We start from the raw sequence: 21,569 nt of genomic DNA, 5'->3' as shown, positions 1-21,569 counted from the left end.
AGAGAGAGAGAGAGACGATGATGCCGGGAGAGAGAGAGAGAGAGAGACGGTGATGCCGGGAGAGAGAGAGAGAGAGAGAGAGACGGTGATGCTGAGAGAGAGAGAGAGAGAGAGACGGTGATGCTGAGAGAGAGAGAGAGAGAGAGACGGTGATGCTGAGAGAGAGAGAGACGGTGATGCTGGGAGAGAGAGAGGGAGACGGTGATGCTGGGAGAGAGAGAGAGAGACGGTGATGCTGGGAGAGAGAGAGAGAGAGACGGTGATGCTGGGAGAGAGAGAGAGAGACGGTGATGCTGGGAGAGAGAGAGAGAGACGGTGATGCTGGGAGAGAGAGAGACAGTGATGCTGGGAGAGAGAGAGAGACGGTGATGCTGAGAGAGAGAGAGAGACGGTGATGCTGGGAGAGAGAGAGAGAGAGAGACGGTGATGCTGAGAGAGAGAGACGGTGATGCTGAGAGAGAGAGACGGTGATGCTGAGAGAGAGAGACGGTGATGCTGGGAGAGAGAGAGAGAGACGGTGATGCTGAGAGAGAGAGACGATGATGCCGGGAGAGAGAGAGAAAGAGACGGTGATGCTGAGAGAGAGAGAGAGAGATGGTGATGCTGAGAGAGAGAGAGAGAGACGATGATGCCGGGAGAGAGAGAGAGAGAGACGGTGATGCCGGGACAGAGAGAGAGAGAGACGGTGATGCCGGGACAGAGAGAGAGAGAGACGGTGATGCTGAGAGAGAGAGAGAGATACGGTGATGCTGGGAGAGAGAGAGACGGTGTTGCTGGGAGAGAGAGAGACGGTGATGCTGGGAGAGAGAGAGACGGTGATGCTGGGAGAGAGAGAGAGAGACGGTGATGCTGAGAGAGAGAGAGAGAGACGGTGATGCTGAGAGAGAGAGAGACGGTGATGCTGAGAGAGAGAGAGACGGTGATGCTGAGAGAGAGAGAGAGAGAGACGGTGATGCTGAGAGAGAGAGAGAGAGAGACGGTGATGCTGGGAGAGAGAGAGAGAGAGAGAGAGAGAGGGTGATGCTGGGAGAGAGAGAGAGAGAGACGGTGATGCTGAGAGAGAGAGAGAGACGGTGATGCTGAGAGAGAGAGAGAGATGCTGGGAGACAGAGAGAGAGGGAGAGACGGTGATGCTGAGAGAGAGAGAGACGGTGGTGCAGAGAGAGAGAGAGAGATGGTGGGAGAGAGAGACGGTGGTGCTGAGAGAGAGAGAGAGAGAGATGCTGGGAGAGAGAGACGGTGATGCTGAGAGAGAGAGAGAGAGACGGTGATGCTGAGAGAGAGAGAGACGCTGATGCCGGGAGAGAGAGAGAGAGAGAGACGGTGATGCTGAGAGAGAGAGAGAGAGACGATGATGCCGGGAGAGAGAGAGAGAGAGAGACGGTGATGCCGGGAGAGAGAGAGAGAGAGAGACGGTGATGCCGGGAGAGAGAGAGAGAGAGAGAGAGAGAGAGAGACGGTGATGCTGAGAGAGAGAGAGAGAGACGGTGATGCTGGGAGAGAGAGAGAGAGACGGTGATGCTGAGAGAGAGAGAGAAAGAGACGGTGATGCTGAGAGAGAGAGAGAGAGACAGTGATGCTGAGAGAGAGAGAGAGAGAGAGACAGTGATGCTGAGACAGAGAGAGAGAGATGGTGATGCTGAGAGAGAGAGAGAGAGAGACGATGATGCCGGGAGAGAGAGAAAGAGAGACGTTGATGCCGGGAGAGAGAGAGAGAGACGGTGATGCTGAGAGAGAGAGAGAGAGAGAGAGACGGTGATGCTGAGAGAGAGAGAGAGAGAGACGGTGATGCTGAGAGAGAGGGAGACGGTGATGCTGGGAGAGAGAGAGGGAGACGGTGATGCTGGGAGAGAGAGAGAGAGACGGTGATGCTGGGAGAGAGAGAGAGAGAGACGGTGATGCTGGGAGAGAGAGAGAGAGACGGTGATGCTGGGAGAGAGAGAGAGAGACGGTGATGCTGGGAGAGAGAGAGACAGTGATGCTGGGAGAGAGAGAGAGACGGTGATGCTGAGAGAGAGAGAGAGACGGTGATGCTGGGAGAGAGAGAGAGAGACGGTGATGCTGAGAGAGAGAGAGAGAGAGAGAGATGGTGATGCTGGGAGAGAGAGAGAGAGAGACGGTGATGCTGGGAGAGAGAGAGAGAGACGGTGATGCTGGGAGAGAGAGAGACAGTGATGCTGGGAGAGAGAGAGAGACGGTGATGCTGAGAGAGAGAGAGAGAGACGGTGATGCTGGGAGAGAGAGAGAGAGACGGTGATGCTGAGAGAGAGAGAGAGAGAGAGAGAGATGGTGATGCTGAGAGAGAGAGACGGTGATGCTGAGAGAGAGAGACGGTGATGCTGGGAGAGAGAGAGAGAGACGGTGATGCTGGGAGAGAGAGAGAGAGACGGTGATGCTGAGAGAGAGAGACGATGATGCCGGGAGAGAGAGAGAAAGAGACGGTGATGCTGAGAGAGAGAGAGAGAGACAGTGATGCTGAGAGAGAGAGAGAGAGAGAGACAGTGATGCTGAGAGAGAGAGAGAGAGAGATGGTGATGCTGAGAGAGAGAGAGAGAGAGACGATGATGCCGGGAGAGAGAGAGAGAGAGACGGTGATGCCGGGAGAGAGAGAGAGAGAGACGGTGATGCCGGGACAGAGAGAGAGAGAGACGGTGATGCTGAGAGAGAGAGAGAGAGACGGTGATGCTGAGAGAGAGAGAGACGGTGATGCTGGGAGAGAGAGAGACGGTGATGCTGGGAGAGAGAGAGACGGTGATGCTGGGAGAGAGAGAGAGAGACGGTGATGCTGGGAGAGAGAGGGAGAGACGGTGATGCTGGGAGAGAGAGAGAGAGACGGTGATGCTGGGAGAGAGAGGGAGACAGTGATGCTGGGAGAGAGAGAGAGAGACAGTGATGCTGGGAGAGAGAGAGAGAGACGGTGATGCTGGGAGAGAGAGAGAGAGACGGTGATGCTGGGAGAGAGAGAGAGAGAGACGGTGATGCTGGGAGAGAGAGAGACGGTGATGCTGGGAGAGAGAGAGACGGTGATGCTGGGAGAGAGAGAGAGAGAGAGAGACGGTGATGCTGGGAGAGAGAGAGAGAGACGGTGATGCTGGGAGAGAGAGAGACGGTGATGCTGGGAGAGAGAGAGAGAGACGGTGATGCTGGGAGAGAGAGAGAGAGAGAGAGAGACGGTGATGCTGGGAGAGAGAGAGAGAGTCGGTGATGCTGGGAGAGAGAGAGACAGTGATGCTGGGAGAGAGAGAGAGACAGTGATGCTGGGAGAGAGAGAGAGATGGTGATGCCGGGAGAGAGAGAGAGAGAGACGGTGATGCTGAGAGAGAGATGGTGATGCTGAGAGAGAGAGAGACGGTGATGCTGAGAGAGAGAGAGAGAGAGACGGTGATGCTGGGAGAGAGAGAGAGACAGTGATGCTGGGAGAGAGAGAGAGAGAGAGAGAGACGGTGACGCCGGGAGAGAGAGAGAGAGACGATGATGCCGGGAGAGAGAGAGAGAGACGGTGATGCCGGGAGAGAGAGAGAGAGAGACGGTGATGCTGAGAGAGAGAGAGAGAGACGGTGATGCTGAGAGAGAGAGAGAGAGACGGTGATGCTGGGAGAGAGAGAGAGAGAGACGGTGATGCTGGGAGAGAGAGAGAGAGAGACGGTGATGCTGGGAGAGAGAGAGAGAGAGACGGTGATGCTGGGAGAGAGAGAGAGAGAGACGGTGATGCTGGGAGAGAGAGAGAGAGACGGTGATGCTGAGAGAGAGAGAGAGACGGTGATGCTGAGAGAGAGAGAGAGATGGTGGTGCTGAGAGAGAGAGAGAGAGAGATGCTGGGAGAGAGAGACGGTGGTGCTGAGAGAGAGAGAGAGAGACGGTGATGCTGAGAGAGAGAGAGAGAGAGACGCTGATGCCGGGAGAGAGAGAGAGAGACGGTGATGCTGAGAGAGAGAGAGAGAGAGACGATGATGCCAGGAGAGAGAGAGAGAGAGACGGTGATGCCGGGAGAGAGAGAGAGAGAGAGATAGACGGTGATGCCGAGAGAGAGAGAGAGAGAGAGAGACGGTGATGCTGAGAGAGAGAGAGAGAGAGACGGTGATGCTGAGAGAGAGAGACGGTGATGCTGGGAGAGAGAGAGACGGTGATGCTGGGAGAGAGAGAGACGGTGATGCTGGGAGAGTGAGAGAGAGACGGTGATGCTGGGGGAGAGAGAGAGAGACGGTGATGCTGGGAGAGAGAGAGAGAGACGGTGATGCTGGGAGAGAGAGAGAGAGACAGTGATGCTGGGAGAGAGAGAGAGAGACAGTGATGCTGGGAGAGAGAGAGAGCGACGGTGATGCTGGGAGAGAGAGAGAGAGAGACGGTGATGCTGGGAGAGAGAGAGACGGTGATGCTGGGAGAGAGAGAGACGGTGATGCTGGGAGAGAGAGAGAGAGAGAGACGGTGATGCTGGGAGAGAGAGAGAGAGAGAGACGGTGATGCTGGGAGAGAGAGAGAGACGGTGATGCTGGGAGAGAGAGAGAGACGGTGATGCTGGGAGAGAGAGAGACGGTGATGCTGGGAGAGAGAGAGAGAGAGACGGTGATGCTGGGAGAGAGAGACGGTGATGCTGGGAGAGAGAGAGAGAGACGGTGATGCTGGGAGAGAGAGAGACAGTGATGCTGGGAGAGAGAGAGAGACAGTGATGCTGGGAGAGAGAGAGAGACAGTGATGCTGGGAGAGAGAGAGAGACGGTGATGCTGGGAGAGAGAGAGAGAGAGACGGTGATGCTGAGAGAGAGAGAGAGAGAGAGAGATGGTGATGCTGAGAGAGAGAGAGACGGTGATGCTGAGAGAGAGAGAGAGACGATGATGCCGGGAGAGAGAGAGACGGTGATGCTGGGAGAGAGAGAGAGACAGTGATGCTGGGAGAGAGAGAGAGAGAGAGAGAGAGACGGTGACGCCGGGAGAGAGAGAGAGACGATGATGCCGGGAGAGAGAGAGAGAGAGACGGTGATGCCGGGAGAGAGAGAGAGAGAGACGGTGATGCTGAGAGAGAGAGAGAGAGAGAGAGAGAGAGACGGTGATGCTGAGAGAGAGAGAGAGAGACGGTGATGCTGAGAGAGAGAGAGAGACGGTGATGCTGGGAGAGAGAGAGAGAGAGACGGTGATGCTGGGAGAGAGAGAGAGAGAGAGAGACGGTGATGCTGAGAGAGAGAGAGAGACGGTGATGCTGAGAGAGAGAGAGAGAGATGGTGATGCTGAGAGAGAGAGAGACGGTGGTGCAGAGAGAGAGAGAGAGATGGTGGGAGAGAGAGACGGTGGTGCTGAGAGTGAGAGAGAGAGAGAGATGCTGGGAGAGAGAGACGGTGGTGCTGAGAGAGAGAGAGAGAGACGGTGATGCTGAGAGAGAGAGAGAGAGACGCTGATGCCGGGAGAGAGAGAGAGAGACGGTGATGCTGAGAGAGAGAGAGAGAGACGATGATGCCGGGAGAGAGAGAGAGAGAGACGGTGATGCCGGGAGAGAGAGAGAGAGAGAGAGACGGTGATGCCGAGAGAGAGAGAGAGACGGTGATGCTGAGAGAGAGAGAGACGGTGATGCTGAGAGAGAGAGAGACGGTGATGCTGGGAGAGAGAGAGAGAGAGAGACGGTGATGCTGAGAGAGAGAGAGAAAGAGACGGTGATGCTGAGATAGAGAGAGAGAGCCAGTGATGCTGAGAGAGAGAGAGAGAGAGAGAGAGAGAGACAGTGATGCTGAGAGAGAGAGAGAGAGACGGTGATGCTGAGAGAGAGAGAGACGGTGATGCTGGGAGAGAGAGAGAGAGAGACGGTGATGCTGGGAGAGAGAGAGAGAGAGACGGTGATGCTGGGAGAGAGAGAGAGAGACGGTGATGCTGGGAGAGAGAGAGAGAGACGGTGATGCTGGGAGAGAGAGAGACAGTGATGCTGGGAGAGAGAGAGACGGTGATGCTGAGAGAGAGAGAGAGACGGTGATGCTGGGAGAGAGAGGGAGAGACGGTGATGCTGAGAGAGAGAGAGAGAGAGAGAGATGGTGATGCTGAGAGAGAGAGAGAGAGAGAGAGAGAGATGGTGATGCTGAGAGAGAGAGACGGTGATGCTGGGAGAGAGAGAGAGAGAGACGGTGATGCTGAGAGAGAGAGAGAGAGACGATGATGCCGGGAGAGAGAGAGAAAGAGACGGTGATGCTGAGAGAGAGAGAGAGAGACAGTGATGCTGAGAGAGAGAGAGAGAGAGAGAGACAGTGATGCTGAGAGAGAGAGAGAGAGAGATGGTGATGCTGAGAGAGAGAGAGAGAGAGACGATGATGCCGGGAGAGAGAGAGAGAGAGACGGTGATGCCGGGACAGAGAGAGAGAGAGACGGTGATGCTGAGAGAGAGAGAGACGGTGATGCTGGGAGAGAGAGAGACGGTGATGCTGGGAGAGAGAGAGACGGTGATGCTGGGAGAGAGAGAGAGAGACGGTGATGCTGGGAGAGAGAGAGAGAGAGACGGTGATGCTGGGAGAGAGAGAGACAGACAGTGATGCTGGGAGAGAGAGAGAGAGAGACGGTGATGCTGGGAGAGAGAGAGAGAGAGACGGTGATGCTGGGAGAGAGAGAGACGGTGATGCTGGGAGAGAGAGAGACGGTGATGCTGGGAGAGAGAGAGAGAGAGACGGTGATGCTGGGAGAGAGAGAGAGAGAGAGAGACGGTGATGCTGGGAGAGAGAGAGAGAGAGAGAGACGGTGATGCTGGGAGAGAGAGAGAGAGACGGTGATGCTGGGAGAGAGAGAGAGACGGTGATGCTGGGAGAGAGAGAGAGAGACGGTGATGCTGGGAGAGAGAGAGAGAGACGGTGATGCTGGGAGAGAGAGAGAGAGTCGGTGATGCTGGGAGAGAGAGAGACAGTGATGCTGGGAGAGAGAGAGAGACGGTGATGCTGGGAGAGAGAGAGAGAGAGACGGTGATGCTGGGAGAGAGAGAGAGAGACGGTGATGCTGAGAGAGAGAGAGAGAGAGAGATGGTGATGCTGAGAGAGAGAGAGACGGTGATGCTGAGAGAGAGAGAGAGACGATGATGCCGGGAGAGAGAGAGACGGTGATGCTGGGAGAGAGAGAGAGACAGTGATGCTGGGAGAGAGAGAGAGAGAGAGAGAGACGGTGACGCTGGGAGAGAGAGAGAGAGACGATGATGCCGGGAGAGAGAGAGAGAGAGACGGTGATGCCGGGAGAGAAAGAGAGAGAGACGGTGATGCTGAGAGAGAGAGAGAGAGAGACGGTGATGCTGAGAGAGAGAGAGAGAGACGGTGATGCTGGGAGAGAGAGAGAGAGAGACTGTGATGCTGGGAGAGAGAGAGAGAGAGAGAGACGGTGATGCTGAGAGAGAGAGAGACGGTGATGCTGAGAGAGAGAGAGACGGTGATGCTGGGAGAGAGAGAGAGAGACGGTGATGCTGGGAGAGAGAGAGAGACGGTGATGCTGGGAGAGAGAGAGAGAGATGGTGATGCTGAGAGAGAGAGAGAGATGGTGGGAGAGAGAGACGGTGGTGCTGAGAGAGAGAGAGAGAGAGATGCTGGGAGAGAGAGACGGTGGTGCTGAGAGAGAGAGAGAGAGACGGTGATGCCGGGAGAGAGAGAGAGAGAGACGGTGATGCTGGGAGAGAGAGAGAGACGGTGATGCTGAGAGCGAGAGAGAGAGAGACGGTGATGCTGAGAGAGAGAGAGAGAGACGGTGATGCTGAGAGAGAGAGAGAGACGGTGATGCTGGGAGAGAGAGAGAGAGAGACGGTGATGCTGAGAGAGAGAGAGAGAGACGGTGATGCTGAGAGAGAGAGAGACGGTGATGCTGAGAGAGAGAGAGACGGTGATGCTGAGAGAGAGAGGGTGATGCTGGTAGAGAGAGAGACGGTGATGCTGAGAGAGAGAGAGAGAGACGGTGATGCTGAGAGAGAGAGAGAGAGGGTGATGCTGGGAGAGAGAGAGAGAGAGACGGTGATGCTGAGAGAGAGAGAGAGAGACGGTGATGCTGAGAGAGAGAGAGAGGGTGATGCTGGGAGAGAGAGAGAGGGTGATGCTGGGAGAGAGAGAGACGGTGATGCAGGGAGAGAGAGAGACGGTGATGCTGGGAGAGAGAGAGACGGTGATGCTGGGAGAGAGAGAGAGAGACGGTGGTGCTGGGAGAGAGAGAGAGAGACGGTGATGCTGGGAGAGAGAGAGAGACGGTGATGCTGGGAGAGAGTGAGAGAGAGACGGTGATGCTGGGAGAGAGAGAGAGAGACGGTGATGCTGGGAGAGAGAGAGACGGTGATGCTGGGAGAGAGAGAGAGACGGTGATGCTGGGAGAGAGAGAGAGACGGTGATGCTGAGAGAGAGAGAGAGACGGTGATGCTGAGAGAGAGAGAGAGAGATGGTGATGCTGAGAGAGAGAGACGGTGATGCTGAGAGAGAGAGACGGTGATGCTGAGAGAGAGAGAGAGAGACGGTGATGCTGGCAGAGAGAGAGAGAGACGGTGATGCTGGGAGAGAGAGAGAGAGACGGTGATGCTGAGAGAGAGAGAGAGAGAGACAGTGATGCTGAGAGAGAGAGAGAGATGGTGATGCTGTGAGAGAGAGAGAGAGAGACGATGATGCCGGGAGAGAGAGAGATGGTGATGCCGGGAGAGAGAGACGATGATGCTGAGAGAGAGAGCGAGAGACGCTGATGCTGAGAGAGAGAGAGCGAGAGACGCTGATGCTGAGAGAGAGAGAGAGAGAGACGGTGATGCTGAGAGAGAGAGAGAGAGAGACAGTGATGCTGAGAGAGAGAGAGAGATGGTGATGCTGAGAGAGAGAGAGAGAGAGACGATGATGCAGGGAGAGAGAGAGACGGTGATGCTGGGAGAGAGAGAGAGAGACGGTGATGCTGGGAGAGAGAGAGAGAGACAGTGATGCTGAGAGAGAGAGAGAGAGAGATGGTGATGCTGAGAGAGAGAGACGGTGATGCTGGGAGAGAGAGAGAGAGACGGTGATGCTGAGAGAGAGAGATAGTGATGCTGAGAGAGAGAGAGAGAGAGAGACAGTGATGCTGAGAGAGAGAGAGAGAGAGAGAGAGATGGTGATGCTGAGAGAGAGAGAGACGGTGATGCTGGGAGAGAGAGAGACGGTGATGCTGGGAGAGAGAGAGAGAGACGGTGATGCTGGGAGAGAGAGAGAGAGACGGTGATGCTGGGAGAGAGAGAGAGAGACGGTGATGCTGGGAGAGAGAGAGAGAGAGACGGTGATGCTGGGAGAGACAGAGAGGGTGATGCTGGGAGAGAGAGAGAGAGAGAGAGACGGTGATGCTGGGAGAGAGAGAGAGAGAGACGGTGATGCTGGGAGAGAGAGAGAGAGACGGTGATGCTGAGAGAGAGAGAGAGAGAGATGGTGATGCTGAGAGAGAGAGAGAGAGACGGTGATGCTGAGAGAGAGAGAGAGACGATGAAGCCGGGAGAGAGAGAGAGAGACGGTGATGCTGGGAGAGAGAGAGAGAGAGACGGTGATGCTGGGAGAGAGAGAGAGAGAGAGAGACGGTGATGCTGGGAGAGAGAGAGAGAGAGATGGTGATGCTGAGAGAGAGAAAGACGGTGATGCTGAGAGAGAGAGAGAGAGAGATGGTGATGCTGAGAGAGAGAGAGAGAGACGGTGATGCTGAGAGAGAGAGAGAGACGATGAAGCCGGGAGAGAGAGAGAGAGACGGTGACGCTGGGAGAGAGAGAGAGAGAGAGAGAGACAGTGATGCTGGGAGAGAGAGAGAGACAGTGATGCTGGGAGAGAGAGAGAGACAGTGATGCTGGGAGAGAGAGAGAGAGACGGTGATGCTGGGAGAGAGAGAGACGGTGGTGCTGAGAGAGAGAGAGAGAGACGGTGATGCTGAGAGAGAGAGAGAGACGGTGATGCTGAGAGAGAGAGAGAGAGAGACGGTGATGCTGGGAGAGAGAGAGAGACGGTGATGCTGGGAGAGAGAGAGACGGTGATGCTGGGAGAGAGAGAGACGGTGATGCTGGGAGAGAGAGAGAGAGACGGTGGTGCTGGGAGAGAGAGAGAGAGACGGTGATGCTGGGAGAGAGAGAGAGACGGTGATGCTGGGAGAGAGAGAGAGAGAGACGGTGATGCTGGGAGAGAGAGAGAGAGACGGTGATGCTGGGAGAGAGAGAGACGGTGATGCTGGGAGAGAGAGAGAGACGGTGATGCTGGGAGAGAGAGAGAGACGGTGATGCTGAGAGAGAGAGAGAGACGGTGATGCTGAGAGAGAGAGAGAGACGGTGATGCTGAGAGAGAGAGAGAGAGAGAGAGATGGTGATGCTGAGAGAGAGAGATGGTGATGCTGAGAGAGAGAGACGGTGATGCTGAGAGAGAGAGACGGTGATGCTGAGAGAGAGAGACGGTGATGCTGAGAGAGAGAGAGAGAGACGGTGATGCTGGCAGAGAGAGAGAGAGACGGTGATGCTGGGAGAGAGAGAGAGAGACGGTGATGCTGAGAGAGAGAGAGAGAGAGACAGTGATGCTGAGAGAGAGAGAGAGATGGTGATGCTGTGAGAGAGAGAGAGAGAGACGATGATGCCGGGAGAGAGAGAGATGGTGATGCCGGGAGAGAGAGAGAGAGAGAGAGACGATGATGCTGAGAGAGAGAGCGAGAGACGCTGATGCTGAGAGAGAGAGAGCGAGAGACGCTGATGCTGAGAGAGAGAGAGAGAGAGACGGTGATGCTGAGAGAGAGAGAGAGAGAGACAGTGATGCTGAGAGAGAGAGAGAGAGATGGTGATGCTGAGAGAGAGAGAGAGAGAGACGATGATGCCGGGAGAGAGAGAGACGGTGATGCTGGGAGAGAGAGAGAGAGACGGTGATGCTGGGAGAGAGAGAGAGAGACAGTGATGCTGAGAGAGAGAGAGAGAGAGATGGTGATGCTGAGAGAGAGAGACGGTGATGCTGGGAGAGAGAGAGAGAGACGGTGATGCTGAGAGAGAGAGAGAGAGACGATGATGCCGGGAGAGAGAGAGAAAGAGACGGTGATGCTGAGAGAGAGAGATAGTGATGCTGAGAGAGAGAGAGACAGTGATGCTGAGAGAGAGAGAGAGAGAGAGAGAGAGAGATGGTGATGCTGAGAGAGAGAGAGACGGTGATGCTGGGAGAGAGAGAGACGGTGATGCTGGGAGAGAGAGAGAGAGACGGTGATGCTGGGAGAGAGAGAGAGAGACGGTGATGCTGGGAGAGAGAGAGAGAGACGGTGATGCTGGGAGAGAGAGAGAGAGAGACGGTGATGCTGGGAGAGACAGAGAGGGTGATGCTGGGAGAGACAGAGAGGGTGATGCTGGGAGAGAGAGAGAGAGAGAGAGAGACGGTGATGCTGGGAGAGAGAGAGAGAGAGACGGTGATGCTGGGAGAGAGAGAGAGAGACGGTGATGCTGAGAGAGAGAGAGAGAGAGAGAGATGGTGATGCTGAGAGAGAGAAAGACGGTGATGCTGAGAGAGAGAGAGAGAGAGATGGTGATGCTGAGAGAGAGAGAGAGAGACGGTGATGCTGAGAGAGAGAGAGAGACGATGATGCCGGGAGAGAGAGAGAGAGACAGTGATGCTGGGAGAGAGAGAGAGAGAGAGAGAGAGAGACGGTGACGCTGGGAGAGAGAGAGAGAGAGAGAGAGAGACAGTGATGCTGGGAGAGAGAGAGAGACAGTGATGCTGGGAGAGAGAGAGAGACAGTGATGCTGGGAGAGAGAGAGAGAGACGGTGATGCTGGGAGAGAGAGAGACGGTGGTGCTGAGAGAGAGAGAGAGAGACGGTGATGCTGAGAGAGAGAGAGAGACGGTGATGCTGAGAGAGAGAGAGAGAGACGGTGATGCTGGGAGGGAGAGAGACGGTGATGCTGGGAGAGAGAGAGAGAGACGGTGATGCTGGGAGAGAGAGAGAGAGACGGTGATGCTGGGAGAGAGAGAGAGAGACGGTGATGCTGGGAGAGAGAGAGAGAGACGGTGATGCTGGGAGAGAGAGAGAGAGACGGTGATGCTGGGAGAGAGAGAGAGAGAGAGACGGTGATGCTGGGAGAGACAGAGAGACGGTGATGCTGGGAGAGACAGAGAGACGGTGATGCTGGGAGAGACAGAGAGACAGTGATGCTGGGAGAGAGAGAGAGAGACGGTGATGCTGGGAGAGAGAGAGAGAGAGACGGTGATGCTGGGAGAGAGAGAGACGGTGATGCTGGGAGAGAGAGAGACGGTGATGCTGGGAGAGAGAGAGACGGTGATGCTGGGAGAGAGAGAGAGAGACGGTGATGCTGGGAGAGAGAGAGAGAGAGAGACGGTGATGCTGGGAGAGACAGAGAGGGTGATGCTGGGAGAGAGAGAGAGAGAGAGAGACGGTGATGCTGGGAGAGAGAGAGAGAGAGACGGTGATGCTGGGAGAGAGAGAGAGAGACGGTGATGCTGAGAGAGAGAGAGAGAGAGATGGTGATGCTGAGAGAGAGAAAGACGGTGATGCTGAGAGAGAGAGAGAGAGAGATGGTGATGCTGAGAGAGAGAGAGACGGTGATGCTGAGAGAGAGAGAGAGACGGTGATGCTGAGAGAGAGAGAGAGACGGTGATGCTGAGGGAGAGAGAGAGACGATGATGCCGGGAGAGAGAGAGAGAGACGGTGATGCTGGGAGAGAGAGAGAGACAGTGATGCTGGGAGAGAGAGAGAGAGACGGTGATGCTGGGAGAGAGAGAGAGACGGTGGTGCTGAGAGAGAGAGAGAGAGACGGTGATGCTGAGAGAGAGAGAGAGACGGTGATGCTGAGAGAGAGAGAGAGAGACGGTGATGCTGGGAGAGAGAGAGACGGTGATGCTGGGAGAGAGAGAGAGAGACGGTGATGCTGGGAGAGAGAGAGAGAGACGGTGATGCTGGGAGAGAGAGAGAGAGAGACGGTGATGCTGGGAGAGACAGAGAGACAGTGATGCTGGGAGAGAGAGAGAGAGACGGTGATGCTGGGAGAGAGAGAGAGAGAGACGGTGATGCTGGGAGAGAGAGAGACGGTGATGCTGGGAGAGAGAGAGACGGTGATGCTGGGAGAGAGAGAGACGGTGATGCTGGGAGAGAGAGAGAGAGAGAGAGAGACGGTGATGCTGGGAGAGAGAGAGAGAGAGACGGTGATGCTGGGAGAGAGAGAGAGAGAGAGAGAGAGACGGTGATGCTGGGAGAGAGAGAGAGAGATGGTGATGCTGAGAGAGAGAGAGACGGTGATGCTGAGAGAGAGAGAGAGACGATGATGCCGGGAGAGAGAGAGAGAGAGACGGTGATGCTGGGAGAGAGAGAGAGAGAGAGAGAGAGAGAGACAGTGATGCTGGGAGAGAGAGAGAGACAGTGATGCTGGGAGAGAGAGGGAGACAGTGATGCTGGGAGAGAGAGAGAGACGATGATGCCGGGAGAGAGAGAGAGAGACGGTGATGCCGAGAGAGAGAGAGAGACGGTGATGCCGAGAGAGAGAGAGAGACGATGATGCCGGGAGAGAGAGAGAGAGACGGTGATGCCGGGAGAGAGAGAGAGAGACGGTGATGCCGAGAGAGAGAGAGAGAGAGAGACGGTGATGCTGAGAGAGAGAGAGAGACGATGATGCCGGGAGAGAGAGAGAGAGAGACGGTGATGCTGAGAGAGAGAGAGAGAGAGACGGTGATGCTGGGAGAGAGAGAGAGAGACGGTGATGCTGGGAGAGAGAGAGACTGTGATGCTGGGAGAGTGAGAGAGACAGTGATGCTGGGAGAGAGAGAGAGAGAGAGACGGTGATGCTGAGAGAGAGAGAGAGAGACGGTGATGCTGAGAGAGAGAGAGAGAGACGGACGGTGATGCTGGGAGAGAGAGAGAGAGAGACGGTGATGCTGAGAGAGAGAGAAAGAGACAGTGATGCTGGGAGAGAGAGAGAGATGGTGATGCTGGGAGAGAGAGAGAGAGAGAGAGAGACAGTGATGCTGGGAGAGAGAGAGAGAGAGAGACGGTGATGCTGAGAGAGAGAGAGAGACGATGATGCCGGGAGAGAGAGAGAGAGAGACGGTGATGCTGAGAGAGATAGAGAGAGAGAGATGGTGATGCTGAGAGAGAGAGAGACGGTGATGCTGAGAGAGAGAGAGAGACGATGATGCCCGGAGAGAGAGAGAGAGAGACGGTGATGCTGAGAGAGAGAGAGAGACAGTGATGCTGGGAGAGAGAGAGAGAGAGACGGTGACGCTGGGAGAGAGAGAGAGAGACGGTGATGCTGGGAGAGAGAGAGACGGTGATGCTGGGAGCGAGAGAGAGAGAGACAGTGATGCTGGGAGAGAGAGAGAGAGAGAGACGGTGATGCTGAGAGAGAGAGAGAGAGAGACGGTGATGCTGAGAGAGAGAGAGAGAGAGACGGACGGTGATGCTGAGAGCGAGAGAGAGACGGTGATGCTGAGAGAGAGAGAGAGAGACAGTGATGCTGAGAGAGAGAGAGAGAGACGATGATCCCGGGAGAGAGAGAGAGAGAGACGATGATGCCGGGAGAGAGAGAGAGAGACGATGATGCCGGGAGAGAGAGAGAGAGAGACGGTGATGCTGTGAGAGAGAGAGAGAGATGGTGATGCTGAGAGAGAGAGAGAGAGAGAGACGGTGATGCTGAGAGAGAGAGAGAGAGACGGTGATGCTGAGAGAGAGAGAGAGAGAGACAGACGGTGATGCTGAGAGAGAGAGAGAGACGGTGATGCTGAGAGAGAGAGAGAGAGACGATGATGCCGGGAGAGAGAGAGAGAGAGAGACGGTGATGCTGAGAGAGAGAGAGACGGTGATGCTGAGAGAGAGAGAGAGAGAGAGAGAGAGAGACGGTGATGCTGAGAGAGAGAAAGAGAGAGACGGTGATGCTGGCAGAGAGAGAGACGGTGATGCTGAGAGAGAGAGAGAGAGACGGTGATGCTGAGAGAGAGAGGAGGTGATGCTGAGAGAGAGAGAGAGAGAGAAGGTGATGCTGAGAGAGAGAGAGAGAGAGAAGGTGATGCTGAGAGAGAGAGAGACGGTGATGCTGAGAGAGAGAGAGGAGGTGATGCTGAGAGAGAGAGAGGAGGTGATGCTGAGAGAGAGAGAGGAGGTGATGCTGAGAGAGAGAGAGAGATGGTGGTGCAGAGAGAGAGAGAGAGAGAGACAGTGATGCAGAGAGAGAGAGAGACAGTGATGCTGAGAGAGAGAGAGAGAGAGAGAGAGATGGTGGTGCAGAGAGAGAGAGAGAGACAGTGATGCTGAGAGAGAGAGAGAGAGAGAGAGGGTGTTACAGAGAGAGAGAGAGAGAGACGGTGATGCTAGAGAGAGAGGGTGTTACAGAGAGAGACGGTGATGCTGAGAGAGAGAGAGATGGAGACACTGAGCGAGAGTGACCGAGATACTGCGCGATAGAGGGAGGCAGTAGGAGGTTCTGTGTGTGTGTGTGTGTGAGTGAGACGGGATAGTTTGGGGGTGGGGGGGGAGGAGAGAGAGAATGAAGCTTTGTCAGAGGGATTGTACTCCAGCTCAGCAAGTGCTGACTTGGTGATTGGGTCTGGTGCCAGGCAGAGTCAATGAGAATGTGGCACTGGCAGCATCTGAGGAGCGGGAGGATTGACGCTTTGGGTCAAAGCCCTTCATCACGAAAGCAGCAGTTGGCGCAGCCTCTTGAGACTGAGCTGTGGATCGTGAGAGGGGCCCATCCTGAACCCGTGGGGGCATTGGGCAGGCAGGAGCCCTGACTGAGGGGAACGCTGCCACTTCCTGGGTGCCCACTTTCCGCTCTGTTTGGTTCCAGGTGCCGGTGCCCCCATTCATTCCACATGCCAGCCGGTTCCAATGGCAGTGAGCTGGGTGGGTTCCAGGCCGAGGGTCTGCTCGCCTGTGAAAGGTCCCCACTATCCCCGCGCTGGTGAGAGTATGTCCGAGGAGGAAGATGTTGCTGAACTGAGACCCTCTCCATTGGTAAGGGGCACAGGCCGAGGGAAGGGGGATAGTCACACCGCACTCTGAGTGTTTTCACAGGAGAACTCTTTCTTTCTCTCTCACTCCATCTTCCAATCACTTACTTGGAACTCCTTCCTCAGTTTCTCTCCCCGTCTGCCCTGCTTGCTCTCATTCTTGCTCTCCCTCTCTCCCGGTCTCTCTCTCTCCCTCCCTCCACTCTCTCTCCCTCCACTCTCTCTCTCTCTCTCTCCCACCCCCTCCATCTCACACACCCCCTCTCCCTCTCTGCCCCTGCGTGCACTCTCTCTCTTCCCCCCCCCCCCAACACACACATACTCTCTCTCTCCCTCTTTGCACCCCACATGCGTGCGCTCTCTCTCTCTTTCTTTTTCCCCTTCTCCACCCTGTGTGCTCTCTCTCCCCTTTCTGTCCCCTGTGTGTGCAGTCTCTCTCTCTTTCCCTTCCCACCATCCCGCGCACTCTTTCTCCCCCTCTCTGCACCCTGCGCGTGTGCATTCTCTCTCTCTCTCTGTCTCTTTTCCTCCCCACCCATGCACTTTCTCCCTCCCTCCCCATCTCTCTCTCTGTCTCCCCCCTCCGCCCCGCACACTCTCTCCTCTCTGTGCTCCTCAGTGTGCGCTCTCTTGCACTCTCCACATGTCTCTCTCTCTCTCTCCCCCCCCCGTGTCTCTCTCTGTGTCTCTCTCTCTCCCTGTCTCTCTCCTTCTCTCTTTCTCTGTCTCTGTGTGTGTCTCTCTCTCTCTCTCTCCCCCCCCGTGTCTCTCTCTGTGTCTCTCTCTCTCCCTGTCTCTCTCCTCCTCTCTTTCTCTGTCTCTGTGTGTGTCTCTCTCTCTCTCTCTCCCCCCCCGTGTCTCTCTTTGTGTGTCTCTCTCTCCCTGTCTCTCTCCTTCTCTCTTTCTCTGTCTCTGTGTGTGTCTCTCTCTCTCTCCCCCCCCCGTGTCTCTCTCTGTGTCTCTCTCTCCCTGTCTCTCTCCTTCTCTCTTTCTCTGTCTCTGTGTGTGTCTCTCTCTCTCTCTCTCTCCCCCCCCCGTGTCTCTCTCTGTGTCTCTCTCTCTCCCTGTCTCTCTCCTTCTCTCTTTCTCTGTCTCTGTGTGTGTCTCTCTCTCTCTCTCTCTCCCCCCCCACCGTGTCTCTCTCTGTGTCTCTCTCTCTCCCTGTCTCTCTCCTTCTCTCTTTCTCTGTCTCTGTGTGTGTCTCTCTCTCTCTCTCTCCCCCCCCCCCATGTCTCTCTCTGTGTCTCTCTCTCCCCCTCTCTTCCCCCCCCCCTCCCCTGTCCCCTCTGTGCTGCACACTCTCTCCCTCTCACAGGTGAGCACTGATGATGGTTCTCACTGCACCCTCAGAGGGTACCATTTTCCCGAGGGGTCCCGGGGCTCGGGTGAGACCTCTCCACTGTGCTCGCGTGTGTGGTGGATGTGTGGGGATGGGGCATGCTACAGGGTCAGCAGCAGAAACCCAGGAGCACGTGTGAAGCTGAAGGGGGGGGGGGGTGTCGCAGGGAGGGGCTGGGGGTCTCCTGAGGGGGACACAGCGATTCCATGAACGCTGACGGGGCCGACCTGCTCGCTGTAGTAACACACCCTGATGCTGCTGTTCCCCTTCCCACCCCCCACCCCCACAGAAACGGAGGAGACCGGAAAACCGGGAGGAGCAGGATTACAAGCCTCAGAAACGCTCGGGGGGCTACGCACTGTTACTGACCTTCTACAGAGAGGCGACGGTGGGTGAGAGGGGTTGGGAAGTGGGGGGTGGGGGTCGCTGTGACAACGGGCCTGAGCTGCTCACGACCGCGCTGCGCCAGAATCCCCCCCCCCCACCCAGATCGTTTCACCCGATACCCCCTGTGTCCCTTCAGAAACCGAACTACCGTGGCTTCATGACCAAGGCAGAGCTCCAGAGGAAGGCGCAGCCCCTGTGTCGGAACTCCTTCACCCACGTGAGTCACTTGCTGGGAACTGGGCGTGTGCTCTGACTTTGGGAGGGGGTGGGGGGGGGAGATGAGGGGTGGGTGGGATTCCCACAGCATCGGCGATCACACGCCTTCTGGGATCTCACTGCAACCCCCTCTCCCTCCATGTCCTCACTCGCTTCGGGGATGGGGACGGTGGGGGGGGGTCGTCTGCGTTTCTTTTTATTTATCTCGGCACTTTTGCTTCTCCCCTCAACTCTCCCTCCCACTTTTCGTTTTGTTTGGCTTAGGAATTTTTTTTTTTTAAACAGTTTAAAGCGAGTTACCGATACAATGCCTGGTCGGCTATCAGTGCCTTAATCCAAAAGGACCTGGTGATAAAGATCGGTTTCCCTGCCAGGTAGGTAGGACGAGAAGGTGCGCGCCGCGCTCTCGGACACATGCCTCCGCTCCCTGAGCATCGGTCACTCTGCTTCCATACTCCCCTTGATATGGTGATCCCTCCCTATCCACTCTCCCCCTTCCCTCTCTGCCAGCTCTCCAAGGTCTCTGTGCACCTGCCTCCCCAGCCTCCTGCATCTCTCCCCATCCCTCCGACTCCCTGATTCCCATTGGTAGCTGTAACCTTCAGACCCCAGTGGTCCTGAGCTATGCAATGGCCTCAGCAAATTAACCGGCTCCTCGTTTCCCCCCTCTCTCACACCCCACACATGGGCTCGCTCTCTTTTTCTCATACACACTCGCTTTCTCATACATGTTTTCCCCCCATCTCACAGGCTTTCTGTCTTGCACAGACTCAGGCTCACTCGCTTTCTCATCCTCTCACAGACACACTCTCTCTCTCTCTCTCTCTCTCTGTCACCAGCCACACCATCTCTCACACACACGCCTTGCACTGTATCTGGCTCCCTCCCTCCCCCTGTCAACCCCTCCAGCCCCTACACCCCCTCCCTATCTCTGTCTTCCCCTCCAGCCCCTACACCCTCCCTATCTCTATAACCCCCTCCGGCCCCTACGCCCCCTCCCTATCTCTATAACCCCCTCCAGCCCCTACACCCCCTTCCTATCTCTGTAACCCCCTCCAGCCCCTACACCCCCCTCCCTATCTCTGTAACCCCCTCCAGCCCCTACACCCCCCTCCCTATCTCTGTAACCCCCTCCAGCCCCTACACCCCCTCCCTATCTCTGTAATCCCCTACACCCCTCCCTATCTCTGTAACCCCCTCCAGCCCCTACACCCCCTCCCTATCTCTGTAACCCCCTCCGGCCCCTACACCCCCTCCCTATCCCTGACACCCCCTCCGGCCCCTACACCCCCCTCCCTATCTCTGTAACCCCCTCCGGCCCCTACACCCCCTCCCTATCTCTGTCACCCCCTCCGGCCCCAACACCCCTTCCCTATCTCTGTAATCCCCTATACCCCTCCCTATCTCTGTAACCCCCTCCAGCCCCTACACCCCCTCCCTATCTCTGTAACCCCCTCCAGCCCCTACACCCCCTCCCTATCTCTGTAACCCCCTCCAGCCCCTACACCCCCTCCCAATCTCTGTAACCCCCTCCAGCCCCTACACCCCCTCCCTATCTCTGTAACCCCCTCCAGCCCCTATACCCCCTCCCAATCTCTGTAACCCCCTCCGGCCCCTACACCCCCTCCCTATCTCTGTAATCCCCTACACCCCTCCCTATCTCTGTAACCCCCTCCAGCCCCTACACCCTCTCCCTATCTCTGTAACCCCCTCCGGCCCCTACACCCCCTCCCTATCTCTGTAATCCCCTACACCCCTCCCTATCTCTGTAACCCCCTCCAGCCCCTACACCCCCTCCCTATCTCTGTAACCCCCTCCGGCCCCTACACCCCCTCCCTATCTCTGTAACCCCCTCCAGCCCCTACACCCCTCCCTCTCTCTGTAACCCCCTCCGGCCCCTACACCCCCTCCCTATCTCTGTAACCCCCTCCAGCCCCTACACCCCTCCCTATTTCTGTAACCCCCTCCGGCCCCTACACCCCCTCCCTATCTCTGTAACCCCTCCAGCCCCTACACCCCCTCCCTATCTCTGTAACCCCCCCTCCAGCCCCTACACCCCCTCCCTATCTCTGTAACCCCCTCCAGCCCCTACACCCCCTCCCTATCTCTGTAACCCCCTCCGGCCCCTACACCCCCTCCCTATCTCTGTAACCCCCTCCAGCCCCTACACCCCTCCCTATCTCTGTCACCCCCCTCCAGCCCCTACACCCCCTCCCTATCTCTGTAACCCCCTCCAGCCCGTACACCCCCTCCCTATCTCTGTAACCCCCCTCCAGCCCCTACACCCCCTCCCTATCTCTGTAACCCCCTCCAGCCCCTACACCCCCTCCCTATCTCTGTAACCCCCTCCAGCCCCTACACCCTCTCCCTATCTCTGTCACTCCCTCCAGCCCCTACACCCCCCTCCCTATCTCTGTCACTCCCTCCAGCCCCTACACCCCCTCCCTATCTCTGTAACCCCCTCCAGCCCCTACACCCCCTCCCTATCTCTGTAAACCTCCTCCAGCCCCTACACCCCCTCCCTATCTCTGTAAACCTCCTCCAGTCCCTACACCCCCTCCCTATCTCTGTCACTCCCTCCGGCCCCTACACCCCCTCCCTATCTCTGTCACCCCCTCCAGTCCCCTACACCCCCTCCCTATCTCTGTAACCCCCTCCGGCCCCTACACCCCCTCCCTATCTCTGTCACTCCCTCCGGCCCCTACACCCCCTCCCTATCTCTGTCACTCCCTGTGATTCCAGCCTGTTGAGTGTTCCATGATTCCCATCAGGATTTGTTGGCAGTTTAGACTTGGCCTCGCGGACTCCCTCGGGAAATCCCTCTGCCTCACACCCTCTCTCCTCCCCTGAGGTGGTCCATTCTGCGCCCCGCCCTTCATCAGTAATGGCGCCGCACACCCACATCGAGTCACAGTTCCTCTGGCTCGCCATCCCGTGTGGCGGCCGGGCGTGCCGAAAGGCGTTACGTGAATGCGGGTGGTTGTTGTGGCTGCTGTGCTGAGTTGTATCTTGTGTGGGATCCTCTCCCCCCCCCCCCCCCCCCCAGGTTCACCCTGACTGAGAAAGGCCTGAAGCTGGGGAGAAGCTGAACGCCGAGCACCTGGAGGAGGAGAGGATGGAGGGGGAGAAGCTGGGCACGGCCGGTGACACTGTGCCAGCTCAAGCCCAGGAGGACCACGCTCCAGCCACCGCTGCAGGGTAAGCCCAGGGGCGGGGGGGAGGGGGCCTCGGTGAGGCTTCGCAACTTTCTGTTGGGGGCTATCAGTCCCGGTGGAGCACAGAGTATCAGCGTCACACACTCTGTTCACCCTCCTCCAACGTGTGCTCACCCTCACCCCCCAGCCCCCTCACACCCCTCCTCCTTCACCCCCCCCCCCCCAGCCCCCTCACACCCCTCCTCCTTCACCCTCACCCCCCCCAGCCCCCTCACACCCCTCCTCTTCACCCCCCCCAGCCCCCTCACACCCCTCCTCCTTCACCCTCACCCCCCCCCAGCCCCCTCACACCCCTCCTCCTTCACCCTCACCCCCCCAGCCCCCTCACACCCCTCCTCCTTCACCCTCACCCCCCCAGCCCCCTCACACCCCTCCTCCTTCACCCCCCCCAGCCCCTCACACCCCTCCTCCTTCACCCTCACCCCCCCAGCCCCCTCACACCCCCTCCTCCTTCACCCCCCCCAGCCCCCTCACACCCCTCCTCCTTCACCCTCACCCCCCCAGCCCCCTCACACCCCTCC

At 56.9% G+C, this 21,569-nt stretch overlaps 1 protein-coding gene across 1 annotated transcript in view; it reads left to right on the top strand.

Moving 5' to 3' along the window:
- mus81 (MUS81 structure-specific endonuclease subunit) overlaps positions 1 to 21,569 on the top strand; it is a 36,206-nt gene that overhangs the window by 4,861 nt on the left and 9,776 nt on the right. The window contains 6 exon segments of the mRNA XM_072549744.1: positions 15,729 to 15,895; positions 17,520 to 17,618; positions 17,754 to 17,834; positions 18,119 to 18,207; positions 20,880 to 20,905; positions 20,908 to 21,032. Of these exon segments, the coding sequence (XP_072405845.1) occupies positions 15,729 to 15,895; positions 17,520 to 17,618; positions 17,754 to 17,834; positions 18,119 to 18,207; positions 20,880 to 20,905; positions 20,908 to 21,032 (587 nt within the window).

The sequence above is a fragment of the Chiloscyllium punctatum genome, chromosome 30 (assembly GCF_047496795.1).
Source record: "Chiloscyllium punctatum isolate Juve2018m chromosome 30, sChiPun1.3, whole genome shotgun sequence".
NCBI lineage: Eukaryota > Metazoa > Chordata > Chondrichthyes > Orectolobiformes > Hemiscylliidae > Chiloscyllium > Chiloscyllium punctatum.
Note: the sequence above shows the minus strand (reverse complement) of the source record. Positions and strands in the feature narration are given on the sequence as shown.